General features: G+C 48.6%; 1 protein-coding gene across 1 annotated transcript; it reads right to left on the bottom strand.

Moving 5' to 3' along the window:
• Nucleotides 1-2,766: 2,766 nt before the first annotated feature.
• LOC119270561 (protein DETOXIFICATION 40-like) lies at nt 2,767-6,926 on the bottom strand. The gene is made up of 7 exons (XM_037552568.1): nt 6,657-6,926; nt 4,611-5,242; nt 4,438-4,494; nt 4,109-4,347; nt 3,674-3,792; nt 3,472-3,558; nt 2,767-3,213 (listed from the first exon to the last, which is right to left on the bottom strand). Exons 1-7 carry the CDS (start codon nt 6,924-6,926, stop codon nt 3,130-3,132), a joined length of 1,488 nt encoding a protein of 495 aa, XP_037408465.1. The 3' UTR covers nt 2,767-3,129.
• Nucleotides 6,927-27,532: the final 20,606 nt, after the last annotated feature.

Genomic DNA, 27,532 nt, shown 5'->3' with positions numbered 1-27,532 from the left:
TGGAATTCACAATCCTGAGGAAGAGCTTTCAGCTCATCGATAACGGCTCCGAAATGTTTTCTCGCCGTGAAGTGGAGCATCGGCGAAGTAGTCGGAGTAGAGCATGCAGTAGCCTTCGAGACGATGCCGGTTCTTTGCTTTCACCCGCCCCGGCGCCGAGCCACCTCGCCCCGGCTTTTCATTGCTCGCCAGCAGCTGGGTGAGGGCGGCGAGCAGCATGAGATGCTCTTCTTCCTGGACGTTGGCCTCGGCTTCCTCCTCCAGCAGCGCGGCGAGCGCTTCCTCGTCATCCGAGTCCATCGCCGAGGCAGGCAAATCCTCGAACACCTTGCGCCCGGTGGGCGTGTCCCCGCCGCTAAACTGCCCCTCCGCGGCCGGAAACGGCGGTCGGAAACGCCCAGCTGCTGTTGGAGGGGCTGCCGCGGCGAAGCTCTGCTATTTTTCCGGCGTGGAATGGCTATCTAGTGGTGAAAGGCGGCGGGCAGCGCCGGGATATAGCTACTGGCGGCCGAGGGCGCGGGGGGTGGGAGGCGAGTCGGGGAAGAAAACCTTGACTTTTCCCCTGACGGCGTGGGCCAGCCGCGCTTTTCCCTTGCGCCGGAGCCCCCAACTGCCCCCCAGTGCGCCGGGTTCGGCCTGTGACCGCCGGGCGGAAAAAAGGGCCGTACCGGCGTTTTCGACGTCCTGGGAGCGCGACTAGGACGTTTTTTTGGCGCCGGCGCCGAAAAAGTGGCCTGGGGGGGCCTGTTGGGGGCGCGGCTGGAGATGCTCTAACCCCTAGCCTCTATGTTGGTGATGCTGGTGATGCACACGACCATATATTATTGCCAATTCATAGAAAAGAAGTTATAATAGCTCAATCGCTATGACAAACGCGAACATGATGATAAAATGCACCCATGCTGCTTCAATCCTACTACTGTACTGCCACCCATATCAGTTGAACATAGCTCGACCGATTATCTCCCGCCGACAGCCAGACTAAACCAGCACTGACCATACCGAGCACCCAAATGTTGATGCATAGATGAGGTGCACGCTCTCCATAACATATTTCCACAGATTGTTGATGCACACAGTCTTCATTCTACGAGCTTGGCATTGCAATTGGAAACGCAATTTCCCATATATTACATCATCGTGAGTTTTACAAAAAAAAAATCTTAGGGGTTAATACTCATATTCCAAACAAATTACTATAGGACACACATTGGACAAAAGAACACATTGTAAGTGCAAGGAACTTGGCCAATATTGCAAATTTGTGCATCTTCTCCGCGCAGAGGCCGGAAGAGTAATAATAATTAGTTAAAAAACTACATGAAACAAATGCGTTTGATGTGAAAGTGTTTTTTTTAAACAGAAAGACGTTGCGATGAAGAGTGGGACATTCGTTTCGAGTGGCAACCTTATCTAGATGTTTATAGTTCATCTTACTTTAATTTCACACACCCAAATTTTCATACATAAGTATAACCAAAATCAGAAAAAAAAATGCTGGTCTTTAACGAATATAGGAGAAATCACACACTCTAACTAAAGTCAGTGAAAAAAATCGTTTGATGGGATGCGGCCCACGGGCATGTGCATGTAGGCGAGCACTAATTCTAATTTGCAACAATAGGTGATGTAAATCCCCCTTTGACACTTATTGCATCAAACTGTCGGCGATTCACATAGTCCAGGCCACCGCTAGGAAGCGAGGTGGACGAGGTTTTTACGGTTCATTGCTAATGGTTCTTTCTCGAGTGGTTCGTCGTGGTTCTTTCGGTCAAGTTCCGGGCTCCTTATGGAGTTTTGAATGGTTTTCTTCAGAGTATCTGTCTCTTCTTTTCCCTTTTGTTTCATTTTCTATTTTCTTCTAAAAAATATTCACAAAAATTGAAAATTGTTCACACGTTTTGAAAAATGTACACAAAAAATTAAACATATTAGCATTGTGTAAAAATGTTCAGAATTTTAAATAGATACTCAAAAAATGTTAATAATGTTCATAATTTATAGATTTTCCATAAATTTCCGAAAATGTTCACTTGCTTTAAAAACTGTTTAGAAATTCTAAAAAAGTTCACATTGTATAAAGGTGTTCACACATTTTTCTAGAAATAGTTCATGTAAATAAATAACTGTCATATTTTAAAATTTTAAACGAAACAAAACTGGCTAAAACTAGTTAAACAGAAAGGAAAAGGAAACAAAAGAAAAATCCTTAAAACCCCTTGTGCGGCATCCCTCTTATATGACATATCCAGTATCACACAGGAGGCCCCATAGAAGACCTGGGAACTCCCCAAATGAGACGGACGACAGAGATTTTTAGTTCTGTTCGGCCCATGTGCACTGCAGTACTGTTCCTTCCATGGAAGGGCAAGACTGACAAGTTGGTCATGTTTGGCTTCAACAGGTCCACCTTTTTTTTGCGGGTGTTCAACAGGTCCAACTAACTTGAACCATACATGAATAATGAGAAAATGGCTATTTAAGCTTCCACCGCTGACCTAGCTTTTGACCTCGTTAAGTCAATATGATTATATAGAAGATTCCATCTGATTCTACATCTTGTACTCCTTTTATGCAAAATTTACAAGGTTCAAGTTTAGCTCTCAATCCATGATAATTTTGTTTTAAGGATTAAAGAATCCTATTTTCACACACACACACACACACACACACACACACACACACAGACAGAGAGAGAGAGAGAGAGAGAGAGAGAGAGAGAGAGAGAGAGAGAGAGAGAGGCCTATGACCTCATGTTACTGTCAAAAAGGTTTGAAATCATGATTTTTTAGATAATAGAAAATTTTATTGCCACACCTCTACATGATAGATGCATATAGCCTAACTTATTACAATATTAATTAAAAAAAATGCCAGACAGTGGCCTTACTAGGAAGAGAGAAAGATCAATAACATCAAGACAGTCAAACGAAAGAAAAATCTAACTTGCCAACCATGTCTACTCTACATACTAAGAAGCATATGACCGTCAGGCCAACCAAATTAGTACAGAAACTCTCCGGTAATCCACTCAAGAATCAGGTCACATGAATTCTGTCGCTCCCGGTTAATGCCTCATGCTGGCGGCAGATCTCAAACCCAAAGCAATTATGACTCTCCGGCGATCCATTAGTTATCATCTGTGACGCCAACAAGAAGGGGCTCCTTCTTTGTATCATCCCACTTGTTCAATCTTTTTTGGGCCTCCTCTACCTGAAGGTTACACAAACATAAGAACACAAAAGCAATTACATATTGTATCTTTATTAGCTTTATCAACACATATTTTAGATAATTTACATCAACATATACTGTCAAGAAGGAGCAACGGTGAGCAAGCAAGTGACCGACTAAATCTTCGGACCTCAGGCAGTTTAACTTCGTTTTCATCATTTACATTTTTGTGCAAAATAAATACATGGAGCTATAAAGTTAAGCTTGCTGCTCTATAGGTTAAGTCACAGGGATTACCTCTTTGCTCCAATCAGTTCTAATGGTGACCCACAACAGAATGGCAGTCTGCATGGCCGTTCCTCCAATCATGCCACCCCAAAGGCCCTGTGAGTAGGCACATGATTCCACCATGAAATATAAGTTAGAAGATATACAGAACTGAATATTTCGTCATGCAGGAGTATTATATACTCTTAGAATTTACAGATAAATCCATTACCTTTACGCCAAAGTTGAAGACAAAACCAAGAAGAACACCAAGGGGAACACCTACGATGTAGTAGCAGCCGACGTTGACGTAAGCAACAAATTGTTGCCACCCACACCCAACAGCAACACCTGATATTTCTATGCATGTCAGTAAAGTTCAATCACCATGTATATATATGTTGAAAAAGAGCTTCGACACAATGTTTCACGCTCAATATAATTTCCCTAGCACTAGAATTGGAATCAAAATCAACCTGCCCTGTTGCTTAAATAATGCAGTTGACATGAGCACTTTTTCTGAAAGATTGTGCTAATGTACTACTCCCTCCGTCTAATAATGTAAGACGTTTTTTGGCAAACATAAACGTCTACATTATGAGACGGAGGGAGTAGTCAACAATAAAGATAGTACCATGTTGGCGTGCAGAATTTTTATAAAATTTACCTGACAGTACAGGTTGGATGCCATTGAGAATGATGGTGATGGCGAGCAGCGGGCACAGATCCGCAACGGTGTCGGAAACTCTTTCACCCTCTGTGAAGATGTAGCTGATGTAGTTGCGGAAGCACATGATCACAACAGCAAGGACGACAGCGATTATTGCAGAGAGCACCGTCACGACCCAAACCGAGAAAAATGCAGACTTGGGGTTGCCGGCACCAAGCTCATTGCTCACTCTAACACTGAAGTGAAACATTGTCCATTAGCTTATCTATAGTTAAGTAACTAACTAATTAGCTTGTTTCCAAGTCATTCCGTTTAGAGTCACGAACCTTGCGGCGGCGTTGAAACCTATTGATATCATGAACACCCAAGCAGAGATTGTCAAGCTGCACAAGTCGCAAGTTAATCAGCACTCACTCTATGGATTGATTACTAGGCACTCCTATATAAGTACAAGTTACAACCCAAAAATAATGAACACGTGCAGATAAAGGGGACTCACCATACTGAGAGGGAATCCAGGGAAAGCTCGGGGTTGGGGAGCAAGCCAGCGATGAGCACCATGACCTGGTAGTACCATGTCTCGAGGCACAACATCACAGCGGACGCGGCGGAGAGCTTCAGAAATTCCGGCAACCCGGAGAAGGCCTTGATAGTGAACCCTGTCCATGTCCGCCGGCACGTCGGGCTCATGATGATGTACGCGAACTGCGCCACGACAATGATCCACCAACTCAGGCTAAGCACCAGCGAGGCGCCGAGCAGCCCGAGACCAACCTTGTAGACGACCACCCAGCTCAGCAGGAGGTGCAACACGAGCGTCGCCGTGGAGATGTAGGCGCTGGAGAGGACGATGCTCTGCGCCTGCAGGAACTTCTGGATCGGGAAGTTGATGGCGTAGGCGAAGATCTGAGGGATCAGGCCGTACACGAAGATGGACGCCGCGCGGGCTATCTCCGGGGACTGCCCCAGCAGCAGCAGGAGTGGCTCCGAGAAGGCGTAGATCACGGCGAGAGGTATGCCGGTGCAGCAGAGGATAACGGCGGAGCGTTGTAGGTAGGTTCCGAGCATGTCGTACTTGTGTCCACCGTAGGCTTGTCCGCAAAGGGTCTCCACTGCACTACCCATGCCCAGCTGCAAAAACATATTGTCTTGTTACTGTCATATATTTCACTCTAGTCTAGATTGTATAGCTTACAACACATGTCTTGTGCTAAGAAAAGTAGGTTTTGCAAATGTGTTTCGAGCACATATTTTTCTTCTATATCACATCATAAGTTCTTTCTCCATGAAAACATGTACACATGCATAACACATGAGCATGTATTGTATATGCTCAAGGTTGTACTAAATCAGCGACGAGTAATATGGAACGGAGAGAGTAGTAGCTAGGGCAAACACATCCAGATCCCAATCACGTGAAAACTTTTCTCTCTAGGACGTGCCAACTACTCAACGAGTCAAATTTGTCTCAAGTCGATCGCCGTTGCAGTCCATCAACCACCCATCATTCATTAAAGAAATGAACCCCATGAGTGACACACGATCCAAGCTCATGTCAATGAAATAAACGTCAACTGGTACTCTTTGGTCAAATCAACGCCCATTAATGACAGGTTAATTGAACCGTGCATGCATGCACGTGCCGAGTGGATCGTGTGACGTGCAATTATTGCATGCTTTAGCGACCATCACAGCACTAAACACGGGATTAGTTGTCTGATTTTGGATAAATGGGAGAAAAAGGTGCGGCGATCGGCTATTTCCCACGGCTCCAAATATTCCCTGGAGCTTTCCCCGCGCATCTTTCGCCCTGCAGCGCCTACAACACCGAATGCACCCTGGTGTAGTGTGTACCATATTGGATCTAAGCAGCAAGTGAAATGCCCTTTTGGTCAAGTGAACGCCCACTAATGATGAATCAATTTGAACATTACTATCATTGCACGCGCCTACTATGTAAACCGAAATGTAGAATGTCATCAAGGAGTGGCCTGGTTATACGCGAATATTACACATACATAAATGATTTTAAAGAGCTTTCCCATGGTATAATGTTTACGACATCTGGTTTGCACTTTACTAGTTAATTTGTCGGCAAAGTATTGCCCAAAAATATGGTGAACAATAAGCCATGATGGAGAAAATACTATCTAAACCAAAATGGAGATGTTACCAAAGAATAATAAACCCCGAACCCGTCAAAGAAAGTACTCCCTCTGTACAGACCGAGTACTATCTAGGCTGAAAATAGCGAATGCATGGAGTTATTCGGTTCCGCAAATATTTCATGATTTTACAAATGATTTTAAAACAGGTTTTCCACAGAATGTTATTGTGACATATATAGTTTATATTTTCTTAATAAAATATAAAGCCAACGTGGGACTCAAAATACATGAGATTAATAAACCCAGAAAAAGAAAGTATTGTACTATCTATGAACCGAAATGGAGAATGCCATCAATGAGTGGTTTGGTTACGAAGATTTTACACGTACACGATTGTCTTGGAGATGAGATGGAGGTGAGCGTGCGTGAGTGCGTACCATAAGGCCGTAGGCGAACATCTGGACGCCGGTGTTGCCGAGGGAGGCGGCGGCGAGCTCCAGGCTGCCGAGGTGGCCGGAGAAGATCTGCGTGGACATGGACATGAGGAAGTTGATCATGTACATGATCACCGCCGGCACGGCCAGCCGCAGGAGCATCCCGAGCTCGATGGCCCCCGCCGCCCACATGCGCTCCGCCCGCGGCGCCGATGAGTCCGTGAGGATGCTCTCCAGCCGACCCGACGCGCCATGCTCGTCCCCGCCGCCCATGCTCGTCGATCGTAGGACGAGAGGCTCGGCTCGGCTAGCTAGCGCGGCGAGGAGCTCGTGAGAGTGTGGGAGTGTGGGTGTGTGTTCCGCCGTGCCGTCGTTGACTGTTATCGTCCCCAGGCGGATGTGTATATATAGTAACGGCTTGGGTCTGGGAGGTTTGCAGTTTGCTGTTCGTCTCTAGCTAGCCCGTCGTCTGGTTGGTGTCATACTTACTCCATGAGACGGCACGCGGATATGAGATATGACGCGGATTTTGCGCGCCTACACGTACCTGCCCGCCTCACTATCGTGGTCGCCGCTTCACACCGGCGAGGGAGTCTGGAGATCCGCGTTGGATCACTGAAACTGCGATTTACTAAAGTCATCTCAGTCACACTGTTAGACTGTATTTACATGTGTATATTGTAACGTTGTATACCACCTCATTATATATATATGTGATAGGCCACCCCTAGAGGGTTGTGCCGGTTCCCCCCAAAGCCTATTGTCTTACATGGTATCACGCTAGGTTACGTCCGCTTCCGCCTAAAAACCCTAAACCGCCGCCGCCGCCGCCGCGCCCGCCGCCGCCGCCGCGCCCGCCGCCGCCGTCGCCCGACTGCTATGACGTCCGCCGCTGCGTCCGGCTCCACCGCCACCGGTTTTCTGCCGGCCTCCCTCGCGGCACTTCTCTCGAGGCCGCTGGATGCCGCCTCCCTTCAGGCGCCGATCGGGACACGGAGCGTCGGCTCCCTCTTCGCGCTCCCGCCGGCTGCTAGTTCGCCCGGGCAGGCGCTTGTGGCTCACACCACCGCCGCCCCGTCAACCGCGGCTGTCGCACCCTCGGCCACTGCGCCGCTGGTGGCGGAGGACGTCGCGCTGGCAGGCTTCGCGGCATCAACCGCGGCCATCGCGCCCTCTGTCACCGCGCCGGCTGCCCCTCCGACTGTCTCCACGGTGTTCTCACCTCAGCCAGTCTCCTCGATGGGATCGCAGCCGCCGCCGCCGTTTCACTTCGGCCATCTCATCACCATCAAGTTGTCGTCGGACAATTACATCTTCTGGCGCGCGCAAGTTCTTCCGCTTCTTGGGAGTCACTACCTGCTTGGCTATGTCGACGGCTCTCTCCCTTGCCCTCCTGCGCTGGTTGACAGCGTGCATGGTTCGGTCTATAATCCGGCTCACCGTGTCTGGACAGGGCAGGATCAGGCGAACCTCTCCTCCATCCAGGGGTCGCTCTCTCCGGCCGTTGTTGGGCTTGTTGTCTTCGCCAAGACGTCCCATGAGGCATGGACTATTCTTGAGCGCTCGTTTGCGGCACAGTCGCAGGCTCGTGTATCTGGGCTCCGTCGCCAACTTGGGGAGTGTCAGAAGCTTGACTCCACCACCACTGAGTTCTACAACAAAGTCAAGAGTCTCGCCGACACGCTGGCCTCCATTGGATAGCCCCTCACCGACTCCGAGTTCACCTCGTTTATTGTCAATGGTCTTGATGAGGAGTATGACGCCCTAGTCGAGATCATCAATGAGAGGGGCAACTCCACGCCCATGCCAGCACACGAGGTCTTTTCACGCCTCCTGCTTACTGAGCAACGAGTCGAGACGCGCCGATCCAGGGGCAACGGCGCCCTCTCGGCAAACACCGCCACCAAGGGTGGTCGCTCCTCTGCTTCATCCAGGGCTCCTTCGGGGCATTCACCACCACCCGCCTCGGCCCCTCCTCCTACTGCGACGCTACCAGGGGCTGGCGGTCCCCGTGTGTGCCAGCTTTGTGGTCGCGATGGGCACTGGGCCTCGAAGTGTCACAAGCGCTTCCAGCGGGGTTTTCTTGGTCTTGGCAATGACGGGAAGGATACACGCAACTTTGCTCGCCAGGTCACCATGGCTGATCGTCCGCCGCCGCAGAAGCCACAGGGACACACTCAGTCCTACTCCATTGATCCCCACTGGTACATGGACTCTGGGGAGACAGAGCACCTGACCAGTGAGATGGGGAAGCTTCACACTCGTGAACCCTACCATGGCTCCGACAAGATCCACACCGCCAATGGAGCAGGTATGCACATCTCTCATATTGGTCAAGCATCACTTCTCACTAGACATGCCAATAGGAGTCTTCAACTTCGCAATGTTCTTCGAGTTCCATCTGTGACACGTAATCTTCTTTCAGTTCCTAAACTTACTCGTGATAATAATGTGCTTTGTGAATTTCATCCTTTTGATCTTTTTATTAAGGATCGGGGCACGAGGGACATTCTTCTTAGTAGGCGGCTCTGCCAAGGTCTCTATCGTCTGGAGCATCCTGGCGTCGCTCGCGTCTTTAGTGGAGTTCGGGTATCTCCGTCACAGTGGCATGCTCGTCTTGGTCACCCGGCCACACCTATTGTCCGGCATGTTTTGCGTCGTCATGAGCTTCCTAGTGTGTCTAGTAATAAAGATGTAGCAGTGTGTGATGCTTGTCAGCAGGGGAAGAGTCATCAACTTCCTTTTTCGGAGTCCAGTCATGAGGTGAAACATCCTTTAGAACTTGTGTTTTCAGATGTATGGGGTCCTGCTCAGACTTCTGTTAGTGGTCATAATTATTATATCAGTTTTGTTGATGCTTACATCCGCTTTACCTGGCTTTATCTTATCAAACGTAAATCTGATGTGTTTGACATTTTTGTTCAGTTCCAAAAACATGTTCAACGCCTTCTCAAGCACAAAATTGTTCATGTTCAGTCGGACTGGGGTGGCGAGTATCGCAATCTCAACTCCTTCTTTCAGTCGCTTGGGATCACTCACCGTTTAGCATGTCCACATACACATCAGCAGAATGGTTCAGTAGAACGTAAGCATCGTCACATTGTTGAAGCTGGTCTGACTCTTTTGGCCCATGCATCTGTTTCGTTTCGTTTTTGGAGTGATGCTTTCACCACTGCATGTTTTCTCATCAATCGTACTCCCACTCGTGTTTTTAATATGAAGACTCCCATTGAAGTTCTCCTTAATGAACAACCGGACTACACCTTTCTCAAGGTGTTTGGGTGTGCTTGCTGGCCCCATCTCCGTCCATATAACAAGCGTAAGCTCGAGTTTCGTTCCAAGAAGTGTGTTTTTCTTGGTTATAGCTCTCTTCATAAAGGATACAAATGTCTTCATGTTCCCACTAATCGTGTCTACATCTCTCGGGATGTTGTGTTTGATGAGCATGTTTTTCCCTTTGCCAAACTCCCTGTGTCCACTACCGAGCCACCTGTCATGCATTCATCCTCTGTTGCTTCTGACCAATTTGATGATGTTGCATATTCTCCTCTATTGTTGCCTAACCATGATGCAGGCACTGGTCGTGGGGCTCGTTTGGAGATTCTGGAAGCGCCATCTTCCTCTTCGTCGCCATCGCCTTCATCCTCGGCACCTTCTGTTGTGCATGAGGAGCACATGGCGCCCCTGCATGGCCTCGGTTTCCGTGCTCATGCACGGCCGATCGACGTCCTGGCCCGGTCGCCTCTGGCTTCTGGGCTGCCTTCGCCATCGTCGCGCCCTGCAACCCCGCCGACTGGGCCGGCCTCCTCCGTCCCCGTCTCGCCCAGGGCGTCGGGGCAGTCATCACCAGGCCTGGCCTCGCCCGCCCCTGCCTCGCCCAGGGTGTCTGGGCCCTTCTCACCAGGGCCGGCCTCGCCTGCTCTCGCCTCGCCAAGGCCGTCTGGGCCGGTGTCACCGGAGCTGGCCTAGCCCACCCTCGGTTCGCCCATGGCCTCTGAGCCCCTGTCGTCGGGCCAGTCTTCGCCATGCAGCCCGGAGTCGTCTGTCCCGAGCTCGCCTGAGGTGATTCCTGCATCTCCGGCGACCGTCACGTCTCCGTCACCTTCGCCTCCGCCGGCTCCTGCTGCTGCTCTACGTCCACATACGCGCAGTCGGAGTGGCATTTTTCAGCCTAAGCAACGTCACGATGGCACAGTTGCTTGGTTAGCGGCGTGCATGTCTGCTGCTCTCGCAGATCCATCCTCTGAGCCACGCACGTATCAAGCTGCTATGCGCATTCCTCATTGGAGAGAGGCCATGGAGCAGGAGTATCAAGCGCTTCTTCGCAATCAGACATGGACTCTTGTTCCTCCACAATCACGGGTAAATGTCATTGATTCCAAATGGGTTTTCAATGTGAAGAAGCATTCTGATGGGTCCATTGAGCGCTATAAGGCTCGTCTGGTTGCTCGTGGTTTTCGACAGCGTTTTGGACTTGACTATGAAGACACCTTCAGTCCAGTGGTCAAGCCTACTACCATCAGACTTCTTCTCTCTCTGGCTGTTACTCGAGGTTGGTTTCTTCGTCAGCTTGATGTTCAAAATGCTTTTCTTCATGGTGTCTTGGCGGAGGAGGTTTACATGCGCCAGCCTCCGGGTTTCTCTGATCCGGATCGCCCTGATCATCTCTGTCGTCTGTCCAAGGCAATTTATGGTCTGAAGCAGGCTCCTCGTGCTTGGCATGCTCGTCTTGCAATGGCTCTTCGTGCTCATGGTTTTGCATCATCGACTGCTGACTCCTCATTGTTTCTTCTTCAAAGGCCTAACGTTACTATGTACTTGTTGGTCTATGTAGATGATATCATTTTGGTCAGCTCCTCTCAGTCGGCTGCTACTGCGCTTGTTCGCTCACTTGGTGCTGATTTTGCGGTCAAGGACCTTGGGAAGCTTCATTACTTTCTTGGTGTGGAGGTTACTTCTCGTGCTGCTGGCCTTGTTATGACGCAGAAGAAGTACTCTCTGGATTTGTTGCAGCGAGCTGGGATGCTTAAGTGCAAACCGACGACTACACCCATGTCTACCACTGATAAGCTCAATGCTGTTGATGGTGTGCTTCTTTCTTCTTCTGATGCGACCGAGTACCGGAGTGTTGTTGGTGGGCTCCAGTACTTGACGATCACGCGACCAGACATTTCCTATGCTGTTAACCGAGTCTGCCAGTATCTGCAGTCACCCCGTGACACTCATTGGTCTGCTGTTAAGCGGATTTTGCGCTATATTCGTTTCACGGTGGCTCATGGTTTGCATATTCGGCCGTCTGACTCTGGTTGTCTTTCAGCATATTCTGATGCAGACTGAGCTGGCAATCCGGATGACAGGCGATCCACAGGGGGTTATGCTGTCTTCTTTGGCTCTAACCTGATTGCCTGGAGTGCTCGGAAACAGGCTACTGTCTCGCGTAGCAGTACTGAGGCTGAGTATAAGGCTGTGGCCAATGCCACATCAGAGATTATCTGGGTACAGTCCTTGCTTCAGGAGTTAAGTATACCCCAATCACAGCCTCCTGTTCTTTGGTGTGATAACATCGGTGCTACATACCTTTCTGCAAATCCGGTATTCCATGCCCGAACGAAACACATTGAAGTTGACTATCACTTTGTGCGTGAACGTGTCTCTCAGAAGCAACTACAGATCAAGTTTATTTCTTCCAAGGATCAACTTGCTGACATCTTCACCAAGCCATTGCCTTTGCCACAGTTTGAGACTTGCAGGCGCAATCTTACCCTTCTAGATTCATTAGAAAGTGGCTAAGATTGAGGGAGGGTGTTAGACTGTATTTACATGTGTATATTGTAACGTTGTATACCACCTCATTATATATATATGTGATAGGCCACCCCTAGAGGGTTGTGCCGGTTCCCCCCAAAGCCTATTGTCTTACACAGACTGGCTGGCCAGGACAGATTAACAGTACTGACAGTCTATTGGCCGCGTAGTTTTTCGCTTTTTTGGGGCGGCGAACACGAAAGATGCGCACGTCGGCGGAGGGACCCGAAAAATGCCCTTTGTCCTTCCCTCTGTCCAGTATGCATGCTGGTTAACTGTGCTCCAATTATTTGGCACCCTGGGCACAGTCGTAGTGCTGATTGTTACACTGAAAAACAGGCTTTAGGGCAAAATGGAAGGGATTACGATGAGCTGGTCTTGGTTTCACCACCCGACGACTTGTGATGATCCCGAGGAACACGAGCGGCCAGGATAATTGGGGTAGGCCGCCCAACATCTTTTCCGAAGATCCGGCCAGCAGCACATCCAAGTCCAACCAATCATACATGCAGGAGGTATGGGTGGATCCCCATCATGCACGACGTCAACCAAGCCAGCTTCGGCCACGAGCATGTATGCAGCTCAGGGTGATCGGTGAATCTGCCCATCTTTGCTTGTTTCATCTAGTGGAACCGGTGTGATGGGCTCCCAGCACCCACCTGATCATCTACTATTCATCTTTAGAAGAAAAAAATGGTGAATTAATCTGCAAAAATGCATTCGATCTCTCTCGCTCCCCGCATTGGATGGAATGCATGGCCATTAGTTTATTGCATGCACGAGCCGCCCGTGGTTCTTAGTATATTACGCCGGCGAGCTGGCCGCTGGGCAGGTCGATCAGAACGCGGGAAACGTCAGCTGCATGCGACCGGCTGGTTCTGGACGAGAGGACGTGCCCCTTCGTGCACCATGCGTGCCCATTTTCTTGCTGTATATGATACGATATGTTCATACACATTGCATGCCGGGACTACGTGGTGACATCCCTTCCATGCATGCGGCTGGAGCACGTGTGATCGCGGGAGAGCCCCTGCGTGTGAGCCGGCGCTGGAGCCGCATGAGTTTCCCACCTCGACCCTGGAATGTGGTGGCTAAAGGGAAAAACGATGTGCAATCAACGTGCACCATCCAGACGAAATGCCGGTGTGCAGCGTGATGCGGTCTTCATTCACTTCTCCGACATGGAAGGACATCGTGGCCACAAGGGATATTTTTCAAGCGACACATCATTGTCGACACGTCTGACACTACGGTGTCACTGACACTTTGTTACCAAAGTCTTCATCAAGTGGTCTTCGTGAACTTCTTTGGCTCACACACAACAACTGCCTCATTCAAGAGATGGACACCTCTAACATTCTCTGACAAACTATGTTGCAAAATGTGCCATCGACAACAAGAAGGACCGTGCCATGACAACGAAAATTGATTGTGTCATCTACGATGACAAGACTGCATCGACACGCCCTCTCTGTTGTGATGACTCCCTAAAAACCTACACAGTTCTGAAAAAATTGATGTGTGTTCGACGGGTTTCCACTAGACCTAGCAAAACCAGGAATCTCCTTGCAGACAACATCCTCTGACATTTGCAAGGTGCATCATCGACGACTGGTGCTCTGTCATCTATGGTATAGCACAATTTTTGTGCCTCCAGCTTTGTGTGGCTACACCGATGCAACGAGTATACCGTCGACCACAACTACCTCAACATGGGTATTTCATCATGATCAACTACCTTGACATCGTCATCTAAGGCTAGGTATACATCTACTCATCAGCAACAACTACAGCCTACAACATTTGGATCGTTACTAGCGTCCATGACACTTTTGCCGTGACAACATGAGGGAATACATGTGAGACGGGAAAGGCACCAAAAGGAGATGCAACTAGTGTCCTAGTTGTCGACCCACCAGAGACATATTTAATGATGGCGAAGCGAAAAGATGACAAACACAATATTTCAAATTTAGTCACAATCGCCTGCTTTGCTCCAACTATGTCAAAGGGGAATGTTAGACTTATTATTGGGTTCGAGTTTAAGATAAGAAATTGGTCAACAACTAGGGTCACGCTATTCGTCACCCTGGGTGAAGAATATTTCTTCTTCACCCCCTCTATTTTAACATCACTACGTCGTATTTTTACGCCCTGTAAATTCTTTTTTGCGTCGGAAGTTAAATGAGAACGTTGAAAAAAATGTCAGCTGTAAAAAGTATTTTATGTTATGTATACTTTAACGGATGGCGATCTGGCCGACCGTCGCCCTCCCAATCATGCGGAAGACATGGGACTCACGCAACGTTAACGCAAAGGTGTTCCCAAATGAGATGCTACACGACGCTCAAGATACTGATGGTGAACATGAAAATCAGTCGATCTCTCGCTCCATGCATCACATGCGTCCGCGAGCACGATCCACCCATCTCTAGCATCGGTAGTGCAAATTAATTCTACGGACAGATCTTGGTAGCAAAGCAATCGGTTCTCTGGATTCGGTGCATGCGTGATCGTGTACACCCACGACGCGCCCGGCTCTAGCATCGGTGCACTTCTTTTTCGAACTCTGCAACGGTACAAAATAATACTAGTACTACTGCTTCAGATCAGTAGATCACCAATTATTTTGTCCATTTTAGGACAGATCGCAGGTACACCCGCTCTGTTCAACTCATACACGTGCTATTTGTACCATAGCTGATAGCCCATCCGGCTTGAGAGATCCAACGACTACCATTGTTTAACTATCGGCATGCCCGTCGATTGGTACCCACCATAAGCACTTTGCATTGGTGCCTCACGCGGTGTTGAATGGCCGGCGGCACGACGCCGAGCTGCCCGCGGTGGGCTGGCGTCGTAGACACATCATATATTTTTTTCGAAAAGGAGACTTCCCGGTCTCTACATCAGAACAATGCATATGGACATCTTATTAAATCAAAAATATAAGTTCTAACAAGGTCTCAAAGTCTTCAATTAAAAAGTGAAAAAGCTCACACAGAGCCAAAATGGGCTAGAAACACAAACTAGCCAAACAAAAGACGCCACACCCGGCTGGCACAAAAAGAGATAGATAAACTAATTGCCTATCCTATTACATGATCGCCATCCAAACCGGTTGAAAATATTCTGAGCTACCATCTCCCAGCGGATAGATCCAGTAACCAAACGCTCCCTGGCCTCCGTCGGAGTGAGTAGCGACCACGAACGGATCAACGCCGTGGCTCTGAAAATAACCTGCAGAAAATGAATGTGTGTTGTCCTGTTAAAAACCAAGTCATTTCTGCAATTCCAGACGATGGCACAGACTCCTACACGAATATGTCTTGCTAACTCGGGCTGTACCCCGTTAAGCCACGTTCCAAATAACGTGTTGACGGAACTCGGTGGAGTAATATTAAAAGCAATATGGATCGTCCTCCATAAAACTTTAGCTAGCGGGCAATCAAGAAAGAGGTGTTTGATCGTCTCATCCCGTCACAGAAATTACACCTAGTAGGTCCTGTCCAATTACGCTTTGTCAAGTTGTCCTTAGTTAAAATAACTTTTTTATGAAGAAACCACATAAACACTTTGATTTTCAAAGGTACTTTGACAGCCCAAACATGTTTGGAACTAGGGATTGATCTTGAATTGATAACATCAATATACATTGATTTAACAGTAAAAACTCCAGACCTAGTGAGCTTCCAGCGTAATTCATCTGGTTGCTGGGAAAGCTGATTGTCCATTAGTCTTCTTACTAGATGTAGCCATTCTTCCCAACGATTACCCCCTAATGACCTTTTGAACTGAATATTAAGGGGGATCGATTGTAATACCGTTGCAACAAAAATATCACGTCTTTGAACTATATGATACAAAGACGGGTATTGGATGGCTAAAGGTGCCTCTCCAAGCCAAGTATCCTCCCAGAATCTCGTACTGGCACCGTCACCAACAATAAACTTTGTCCTATTAAACAAGAAAAACTTTACTTTCATAAGCCCTTTCCAGAAGGGTGAATCAGTCGGTCTTACTGTCACCTGAGACAAAGTTTTGGTTTGGAGATACTTGCTACGGAGGATTTGCGCCCAAGTGGCATCAGTCCCACTTGATAACTTCCACAACTACTTGCTGAGAAGACATATATTCTTAACTTCAAGATTCTCAATACCAAGACCCCCTTGGTCTTTCGATCTACAGATGATGTCCAATTTGGCTAACCGGTATTTTCTTTTTAGCTCATCACCTTGCCAAAAGAAACGCGATCTATAGAAGTCCAGTCTTTTCCTAACTCCAACTGCGACTTCGAAGAAAGACAACAGAAACATAGGCATACTGGTGAGAACCGAATTAATCGGCCTCCGTATGACATGAGCTTGCCCTTCCAGCAACTCAGCTTCTTTTCAAAACGATCTTCGATAAACTTCCACTCTCTGTTTGTCAGCTGACGATGGTGGATTGGTATTCCTAAGTAAGTGAAATATAAAGCTCCCAAATCACACCCAAACAATTGCCTATAAGCCTCTTGTTCATCATTGGCCCTACCAAAGCAGAACAATTCGCTTTTGTGAAAGCTAACTTTTAACCCGGTCAATTGTTCAAATAAGCATAACATCAGCTTCATATTTCTCGCTTTTGCCAAGTCATGCTCCATAAAGATGATTGTATCATCAGCATACTGGAGGATGGACACACCACCATCAACGAGATGAGGTACCAGGCCACCCACTTGACCAGCGTCCTTCGCCCTTCCTATCAGAATTGCCAACATATCCACTACAATGTTAAACAATATAGGGGACATCGGATCCCCTTGCTGCAGGCCCTTTTGTGTCTGGAAATAATGACCGATCTCGTCATTCACTTTGATTCCAACAATCCCTTTTTGCGTATATGATTCCACCTAGCGTCGCCAGATTTCATCAAAGCCTTTCATACGCAACGCCTGTTGTAGGAATGGTCATTTTACTTTATCGCACGCTTTCTCGAAATCCACCTTAAAGATGGCTCCATCCAATTTTTTCGGTGGATTTCATGGAGCGTGTCATGCAGGACCACCATCTCTTCTAGGATGTTTCTATCTGGCATGAAAGCAGTTTGGGAATGCTGCACCACAGAATGTGCAATCTGCGTGAGCCGATTAGTCCGAACCTTGGTGAAAATTTTGAAACTAACATTGAGAAGGCAGATTGGCCTAAACTGCTCGATTCTCACAACATCCGTTTTCTTAGGAAGCAATGTTATTGTTCCAAAATTTAAGTGAAATAACTGAAGCTGCCCAGAGAAAAGATCGTGGAACATTGGAATTAGATCCCCCTTAATAATGTGCCAACATCTTTTGTAAAACTCCGCCGGGAATCCATCAGGCCCGGGAGCCTTATTGTTTTTCATCTGCGCTATAGCATCAAACACCTCCTTCTCCGAGAAAGGGGCAACCAGAACATTATTATACCGAGCAGTTAGTTGAGGCACATCCTCAATCCTGGACTCATCGAGGGATACACAACTATCCTTCGGAGGTCCAAATGACTGCTTGTAATATTCTCTGATGTACATTTTCAGATTGTCCTGCCCTACAATCGTTCCTTTATCTTGCTCAAGCTGAAAGATTCTCTTCTTTCTGTGCTTGCCATTAGCAATCAAGTAAAAGAATTGAGTGTTTGCGTCCCCCTGGACCACTCTGCGAACCTTAGCCCGCAATGCCCACTTCAATTCTTCTTCGCGGAGAAGTTCTTTCAACCTCATCTCCGCATCTAGGTTAATCTGTAGCTTTGCAGATTGCAAAATTGTGGATTCGGCTTTTATATCTAGGGACTGAATCAGAGAAAAGAGTCTTTCCTTTTCAACTTTATAAACACCACTAAGGTGTTTAGCCCATCCCCGTAGGAAACTTCTCAAATGCCTAATCTTGTTCTGCCAATGCTGGACAGAGGTCGTACCTCCTGCATCTTTAGCCCATTCCCTGGCAACTAGATCCAAGAAACCTTCTCGTTCAAACCATGCAAGTTCGAACGAAAAGGCGTTTTTGTTTCCCACGTGGTTTGGCTCACCGGAGTCCATGAATAAATGTGTGTGATTCGATATTCCGCGCGAGAGAGCCTGGACCGTGACGAGAGGAAACTTCTATTCCCACTCAACACTCGCTAGAACTCGATCTAGCTTATCATATGTCGGGTTTGGCAAAGCGTTAGCCCAGGTAAACTTTCAATAATGGTATTGAACATAAGCGACCATCTGTCGTCAAAATTATCATTATTCTTTTCCTCTCTCCTCCTTATGATGTTGAAGTCCCCTCCAACCAAAATTGGGAGCTGCTCGGATCCGCAGATTCGAACCAGGTCCGCCAAAAACTCCGGTTTAAGCATAGGTTGTGCGGCACCATACACCGCCACCAAAGCCCAGTTAAACCCATCAGCTTTGGACCTGGCCCGAAATTTAACCGCGAAGTCACCCATCACCACACTTTGGACTTCCAGTGAATCGCATCTCACTCCAAGCAAGACCCCACCTGATCTTCCTCTCGGAGGAAGGCAATGCCAATCAAAATCGACACCACCCGATAAAGTGTTGAGAAACTGGGGCGCAAAATTATCCCTACTAGTTTCAGACAGAGCAATGAAATCTAATCGATGCTCAAGAGACGCCTCAGCAAGAAACCTTCTTTTAGCCAAGTCCTTCAGACCTCTGCTATTCCAAAAGATTCCTTTCATAAGTCATCATGAAATTTTTTGGCCTTTCGAATCCTAGCACTCCTACGAACCGCGGAAGCAGGATAAACCTTCCGCTTCCACTTGCGCTTAGGTTTACTATGGTCCTCCTCCCGGTCCTCATAACCGGGGTCAGTTGGTCTTGCAACTGCATCCTCTAGAACTACATCCTCTTCCTCAGATTCAAGAGTGGATGGTGCAAGATCCGCATAAAAATTACCGAGCACTCTTACCTCTAACGCATCAATCTCTGCATCATCCATAGGTTTTACTACTGCTAGGTTTCGAATTGTTTCTAAAGCGCATTCCGCTTCCAAATCTAGAAGATCATTAACCGAGTTAGAAATTTCACTATTAGTACTCCCTAGCGAAACTCCTAATTGGTTGGCATTACTAATAATTTCATCTTTAGAAAAATGTAATATAGAATTAGACATGTTGACTGACATACCAGTGGTGACCTCAATGTCACGAAGCTTGGCCGCCCTCATAGCGCACCTCTGCTGCATGTCGTCAACCTTAGGGTGGTCCTGGAGACGAGAGCTCATCCGTCGCCCCACAAAGACCGGGTCGAGGATCCCACCAAAGGCAATGACCTCCTCCCGGGTAGAACCTCGCGCTGAAGTGTCAGCCAAGGATACCGGAGGAGGCGGCGGATGGCACCCAAGCCCCATGGACGAGAAACCGGGGGAGGGAGGCGCGAGTGCCGCCTGCCCGAGCACTCCCCCCACCCCCAACCCTCTGGCCGAAGGGCGTCGCTGTCCTGACTGCCGAAGAAGGAGGAGGGGTCAAGGCCACCTGCCCCAGACCCCCACCCAACACCACTGGAGAAGCGTCCGCTCGAGCCTCCACCGTAGGAGAAGGAACCGGGTCCACCTGACCCAGACGGCCTCCCCCGCAGCCGGCCATCGTCGGCGTCACCGGCGTCTCCGGCGCCAGAATAGGAAGAGAAGAGGTCGAGGCCACCTGCCCCGGACTCCCCCCAGACACAACCTCCGAAGCAGACGACATCACCCGGCCCGAGACCACTGGAGGAGCGGGGGAAAGCGAAACCACCTGAGGCTCCATCTCCCCACCCCCCACCAAGGTCGTCGCCGAGTGCGTCTCCATCAAGCCTCCCACCACAGGACTATCAACAGCATCAAACTCCAACACCGGAAGCGCGCACTCAAAAACATCATCAGATTCCCCCCGGTCGCTCCAAAGTCTGGGAGGGGCAGACGCTGGCTCAAAGGACCCAAATCGCAAAGTACTCATCGGCACCGACGGAGCTGGGGCCGGCTCCACCCTGGGCCCATCCCCGGGCAAATGAGAAGCAGGTCCCGATCCGTTGGACCTCTCTTGTCCAGCCTCATCAGTCGGGTCCTCACTAGCACCCGCGTTGTCGTCACCCTCGTGCATATCCACATCAGTCCCATTTACCGCCTTGGCAAACAACTCTGCATCCTCGAACTCAATCTCAAGAGGAAACACCTCTCCCCTATAAGTCTAGTTGACCACATCCGGGACGAACTCAATGTCCAGAACACTCACTAGGAGTCGGGCCACCCCATGAGCGCGGGTGAATGCCATACCAACTTTCTCAGTCTTTCCGACCATAATACCCAAACTAGCCACAACTCGAGCATCTGTCAAAGGCTCAGAGGGAGCCCCAGAAAACCGCAGCCACACCTGCGTGAGAGGCTTTCCCTTAGGCTCCACTTTCTTCCACTCATGAAATTCCAGAATGCACTTTATACCAGGTACCTTGCACAACCCAAAGCTCAGCAACCTCTGCAAATCGTCCACCGTTGGGAAGTCAACCCTAAACACACTGTCCTCAATATGGACAAGCTACCACTGAAAATCACCTGAAGCCAGTTCCTGAAGTCTCTGCACAATCTGAGCCTCAGAAACCACTCCCTAGGTAGTTTTCACAATATCAGTCGTCAAGCTCTGCGTCTCTACCGGAATCTCTCTCGCAGCCGGGGACTCAAAGAACATCAGCTCAGCACAATATACTCCATACATCGTAAGAGCTGGAACCTGATCACGTAGAAGCGGGCAATCCCCCAAGGCATGTGCTGGCTTACCACACGAATCGCACAGCTCCGCCACGCACTCAGCAATGAAGTGACCCTTCTCGCCACGTCGATAGCAAAGCATCTTTTCCTTCTTACGCGCCCACTTGGACGCTCTCTCAGACTCTGACCTGTCACCTGCCTCAGCAGAACCACCAGTAACAGGAACCTCCATGTCGGCCAAAGCCGTCACGGCCTCCATCGCCTGGCTATGCAGTTCGGTCGACTGAATGGGATCGGTCGCCATATCAGTAGCTTGCTGGTCAACAACGACCGGTGGCGGAGGCTGTCTGCGGTACCGACCATGACCACCAGCACGACCATCACGATGACCATGATAGCCACCTCTCGGCTGGTAGTCCGGGCTAGAAGCTCCCTCGACAAAGCCACCCGGAGGTCCGAGAAATGGTCTCTCAGTAGAACCATCACTCTGCCAGGCATAACCACGTCCACCTCCCGTAGACGACGATCCATGGTTCTGGCCATCCCCATAAGCATCATATCCATCGTACCACCACTGTCCACGGGGCGGTTCATTGGACTGCCCAGCAACTGCGTTTAGCCTCGTCTGTGTTTGGCCCGATCGTTGTTGCATCGGCCTCGCGACGTAGTGCGGCGGTGGCGCAGCACGAGGCTGTGGCGGAGCAGCACCACGCCCCACAGCTGCTGGTGTCGTTGGCCTCGGCGGAGCAACGCCACTCCCCACAGTAGCATTAGCCGGCGCGGGAGGCCGAGGTCCAGCACGCCTGACCGCCGGCGCGGGAGGCCGAGGTCCACCACGCCCGACCGCGGGCGACACCCCCGCCGTCAACGTAGGTCGCGGGCCGATCGGAGCTCCCCGTCCAGCAATCCCCGGGCCCTGAAGCGGCGGCCGAGAACCCAGGCCAGACCTGCCCCGACCCGAGGCGGCAACAGCAGCCGGAGTCGGCGGCCTCAGGCCGTTCGCTCCACCACCCCGACCCATGGCGGCGGGGTTTGCACCGGCCGGCGCCGGCGGCTGCGGCGCCTCCTGCACCGCGCCCGCACGCCTAGTCCCAGCCGCTGGCAGAGCTGGAGTGGCGCGGCCGGACCCTGGCAGCGAAGCCGCCCCACCTCGGCCAGTCCCACCCGAGGCATCGCCTTTGCCTGGCGGCGCGGCTGACCCGCAGCCAGCCATAGCCAGGGCGGATGGGATGCGCCGAGCTCTACCGGTTCCACACGCTCGGAACCCGGACTTGCCACGCCTCGGAACCCTAGCCCGAGTAGACGACGGCGAAACCATAGAAGGAGCGATCGATCGAGTGCATGGGGCGTCGCAGCGAGAAGGAGTAGTGGTCGGGTTAGCCTGGGCCACATACCCAGCTAACCCCGGCCCGTCTATGCTCTGGCCCAACTCACCCAGAGCCGGCCCAACTGCACACGCTCCCAGCTCGCGGCCCAAAAGGAAATTCAAACGCAGCGCCCTCTAAGCGGCGATCCCGATCTCCTGAGATGCCGGCGATGACGCCACAGCCGCCGCCGGCGCCCTAGACGCGATTTGCCGACGCGCATTCTTCCTTCTCTTAACTGTGATCCACGATTCCGGCCTAATCAAATTGAAAAGAGTAAGATTTGGAAGACTTACCTTCGGGAGGGGACCTTTCCATGGTCTGATTGCCGTCGTCGCCGTTCTCCGGTGAACTACGCGACGAATCATTTCTTTCTTCTCTCCCGCGTGCAATCCAATTCTTGCCGGATCATCAGGTGGCAGAACACTATCGATCGTTGTTGCCACTTCATCTTCGTCGTACCCTGAATGAAAATACTCACATATGAGATCTGACGGAGTTGGAGTCGGTGGAGAACTCGCCGGGATCCCATCCCCGTCGTCGTCCGCATCCTCCTCGTCCGGATCCGCAAGAGCCCAGAACCGGCCTCCAACTCGCCGGCCATCACCGGCGGCTAGGGGCGGCGCAGACGCAGCCGTGGCCCCGCTCGCCCGCCCAATCGCCCGTTCGCCCATCTCCGTTCTGTTTCATTGTGCATTGCCCGCTGCTGCACGGTGATGTGGCGTTGGATATGATGCTAGGGTTCCGCTGCTGCACAGCGAGCTCCAGATTGGAATTAACTAGATGATGACCTGCACATTTGCTGAGGTACATGTAATATATTGTATTTTATTATTATATAGTTGTAAAATATTTATTGAATATAAGTAGTATGCACGGTGTATGTTAGGATGCGTTTATGCTCATGCATGGTGACACGGTCAACTGGCGTAGTTGCATCGTAAGAGAATTAAAGGTATCAACTATTTACGAATGTGCAAATTCCAACTTAACACTATATACATTGCTAAGGTATCGTGAAAATTTTGAACCGAGTTCCGTAAGGGTTTTGCGCAAATAGAGAATAATTTACGTATGGTGTGTCTACCACGTCAGCCCCCCACGGGCAGCTATTTACGTATGTAGAGTTAAGTTGGAATTCTCACATTATATGGCAAACTAGTCTCATCTGATAACTTTTCACGATGCCTGTGTGTGTGGGCGCGCGCGCCTAATGTTGCATTCAAAGATGGTTTAAAATGTGAACCACAAAAGGCGAGTTGTTGATTTATAGAAAATAGTGTGTAGTTGATCACTTTGTGAAGAAGCGTTCAGAGGACATACCTATTGTTGACGTATAATGTGCTGCCTAGTCTCTTCCATCAGATTGGTCTTTTGGTTGCATTGGCTAGAACATGCACTTCTACATGGTATCGAGAGCCAAGATGTCTCGAGTTCAAGATCCGGCTGGCGCAATTAAATTGTAGCCCACTTTCGGTCCACGTTTAGGCCTGAGGGGGCCACACGTGAGGGGAGTGTTGACGTATAATGTGCTGCCTAGTCTCTTTCATCAGATCGGTCTTTTGGTTGCTTTGGCTAGAGCATGCACTTCTACACCTATTAAGTACGAAAAGACCACATCAAGTGAGAGGAATTCCAGATGTTATATTTGTGTCGAATATTATGTACACAAGGGGTTACGTGGTCTTAGAGTTGTAATTGGTGTGGATAGGTACGAGTTGTGTAGGAGTCGGACACGTTGTATCCTAGGCCTCATTTATATCGAGGGGCACCACACGTTGTAAACCACACCGACTTTGATAGCAGCAAATACGCGGGGGAGCCAACGGCTTGTGTTGGCACCTGGGCGGTTGATGTTGCGGTATCTTGAGAAGGAGCATCCATAGTCATTACCCTGGGGATGTAGCCATATCGGCAAATCTCGTGAACAAATATCGTGCCTCGGTGTGTCGTCTATGATCTTGCATTAGCGTTTTATTCTAACAAGTGATATCATGAGGAAGGTTGCGAGAAGACTATGCGGAAGATCATCTTGAGGTACGAGGATCATGCTCGACGGGTGCCATGAAACGTCTGATTGGGGCAAGGTGGAGCATGGCGGCGATCGCAGATGCCGTTGGTGGTGTCGGACACGTCGGAAAGAAGGCCTGGACCGTTCGATGGGCTGTTGTTGATAAGGATCGTCTAGACATGACGATGAGACTGGCATAGTGATTGTTGAAGACATTGCAGAGGCAGGAGTCAGGGGATTAACATACATGCAGTCAGTGCGTGCGTGTACGTGTTTGGTCCAGAGACAAGCCTGTTGCTGGTTTTGATTATTAAAATCAAAAAAAAGGAAAAAGAGACGTGTGCGTGCATGATTCTGGTCTGTTGGAGATTGACAGCACTGTAGCAGTCTGTGACATGTTTCCGTGTCAGAGGAGGAAAAGCAAGGCCGGCTGTATCCAGTGGAAATAAAGGGCTGGGGTGACGAACAGGGCATAAATAATCAATTTGCATGTTCATGAAAAGGTGGAGGAGGTTCGGCAGAGAACTAGTTGATCTGCGTGTTGAGTTCCACGGTTATTTCTGAAGGGCGGACATGACACTGTGCAAGAGTCAAAGGTTTTTGATAGATTGCGGACTGCGTTGTGGCTTCAGACGAGGAATACGGGACCAATGATCTTTTTGGTGAGGACATCACAGAGGAAAACAAGGGCGGTCTGACCGGCGGCAACGGTTGGTTAGATCGCGGCTCGGCATGGCGCCGGGGTTCATCAAGTTTGATGTGGAGAAATTCGATGGCACGGGTAACTTCGATCTATGGCTGACAAGAGCCAAGGATCTTTTGACGCAACATAGAATCTTGATGACGATGCGTGGGAGAATATGCAAGTGTAGGCGGTCGCTACCATAGGGCTTCTGTCTTGCGGATCAGGTCATGTATCATGTCATGGACGAAGATTCTCCCAAGGGAGTTTGAGACAAGTTGGCAAGTCGTTATATGTCCAAATCAACGACCAATAAGTTGTATTTGAAGCAAAAGTTCTATGGACTGAAGATGCAATAGGGGTCGGATCTTGTGAAGCATGTGAATGCTTTTAATCAGTTGGTCACGGATCTAGCACATCTGGATGTGAAGATTGATGACAAGGATAAGGCACTACTTCTTCTTGTTTCATTGCCACCGTTCTATGAGCATTTGGTCATCACATTGACACACGGAAAGACAACCGTCGATAATGAGGAAGTCACTTCAGCGTTGCTTGGACATGAGTTGTGGAAGCAAAAGGATGCCGCTGAAAGGGAGGGTACTCAAGGTTTGGGGTTGGCACTTAAAGGTTGTCAACTCAGGAAGAGACGAGGTGGAGAAGAAAAAGAAGAAAAAGGTGCAGTGCTACAGGTGCAAGGATTGGAGACATGTAAAAAGAGAATGCCCAGAACCGAAGTCTGGGGCAAGTGCTAATGTGGCTACTCATGGTGACGGCTCAGACAGTGATTGTGATGTTCTTCTAGTATCAAACAGGCGGTCAACAAAAGATGAAGCGTGGATGTTAGATTCAGCTTGCTCTTTTCATACGACGTCCAACATGGAGTGGCTCAATTCCTACAAGTCTGATGAGTTTGGTTTGAGCGATGACACAAGTTATCGTGTTGCTGGAGTAGGTGACATCAAAATCAAGATGTTTGACGGAGTTGAGCGAATACTTCATAGAGTCGTGTAGGAGTTACATGGTCTTGGAGTTGTAATTGGTGTGGATAGGTACGAATCGTGTAGGAGTCAAACACGTTGTATCCTAAGCCTTTTATATATCTAGGGGCACCACAAATTGTAATCCATGATGACTTCATAGCAGTAGGTACGTGGGGGAGTCGACGGCTTGTGCCGACGCTCGAGTGGCCGCTGTTGCGGTATCTTAGGGAAGAATGTATGTAGTCATTGCCCCGGGGATATAGCCATTTCGGTGAAACTCGTTAACAAATATTGTGCCTTGGTGTGTTATTTATGATCTTTCTTTAGCGTTTTATTCTAACATGAGAAGCTAGAAATTTCTAAATTTTATAGGTTTTTCTTGGAAAATAGTATATGCGAAATTAATTTTATATTAAACCTTTTTACTTATTTCTCTAAATGAGTTAATATGAATTAATATTTTTCGCTGATATAACATAAATTATATAAAATTTACTAGAACATTTTTTCTATTGCATATAGAAACATTAACTATATAACTACATTACAATAATTAAACTCAATGTTTTGTTTAAAAAATGAAACAACTTTTATTCTAAATGCGCCAATGATAAGTGAGAATTTGTTCTTGAAAGTATCCTTGTTTTTTAGTTTGCGGCATTTTGCTGAAATGATTCCATCTTAACATAAGCACAATATCATGTTCGTCAAAACATCACATACATATATTGTGTCCCTTTTAAATATATACCATAGTGTGACTGTATGATTTAGTTCCCTATTTTAGTATCTATAAGTATCTTGATAGAGGTTCCAAATGTACCAAGAATAACCCATTTTCCAATAGAGCCTTGTAGGTAGAAATATGTAGAGTATTTTGAGTGTCGTGCAACCTTTTGCTCGAAGATTCTAGGCTACCTTGCTTGAATTTTCCACGCACAAAGAATCAAAAGACAACTAAGTTATTGTTATAATGTGATGTAGTCAGAGCCATCAGCTTAGACAACATGTTGTGGCACCAAGAATTTGATAAAATATTTCAATGATATTTTTTTCTCTAAAACATTAGTATTGAGATTAACAATATGATAATTGAAGCTAATTAAAGTATATAATATATCGTATTTGACTATTATATAGTTGTAGAATATTTATTTAATATCAATACTACACACGGTGCATGCTAAAGTGGATCTTTTCCCATGCATAGTGACATGATCAGTTTGTTTAGGTGCATGTTGCATGTTGAGGCAATTAAATTTAGTTGGCATCAACTATTTACGTATATAGGATTATATAGATATCCTTGCATATACAATAAATAACGGTCCTTTGA

The sequence above is a fragment of the Triticum dicoccoides genome, chromosome 3A (assembly GCF_002162155.2).
Source record: "Triticum dicoccoides isolate Atlit2015 ecotype Zavitan chromosome 3A, WEW_v2.0, whole genome shotgun sequence".
Taxonomy (NCBI): Eukaryota; Viridiplantae; Streptophyta; class Magnoliopsida; order Poales; family Poaceae; genus Triticum; species Triticum dicoccoides.
The sequence above is the reverse complement of the archived record's forward strand: the minus strand, read 5'-3'. Positions and strand labels throughout refer to the sequence as shown.

Coding starts and splice junctions, on each gene's coding strand:
- LOC119270561 (XM_037552568.1), bottom strand. CDS start 6,926: ATGGGCGGCGGGGACGAGCATGGCGCGTCGGGTCGGCTGGAGAGCATC. Junction 5,243..6,656: donor TGTTCGCCTACGGCCTTATG/GTACGCACTCAC, acceptor ATGTTTTTGCAG/CTGGGCATGGGTAGTGCAGT. Junction 4,348..4,437: donor GGTTTCAACGCCGCCGCAAG/GTTCGTGACTCT, acceptor GTTTCACTTCAG/TGTTAGAGTGAGCAATGAGC.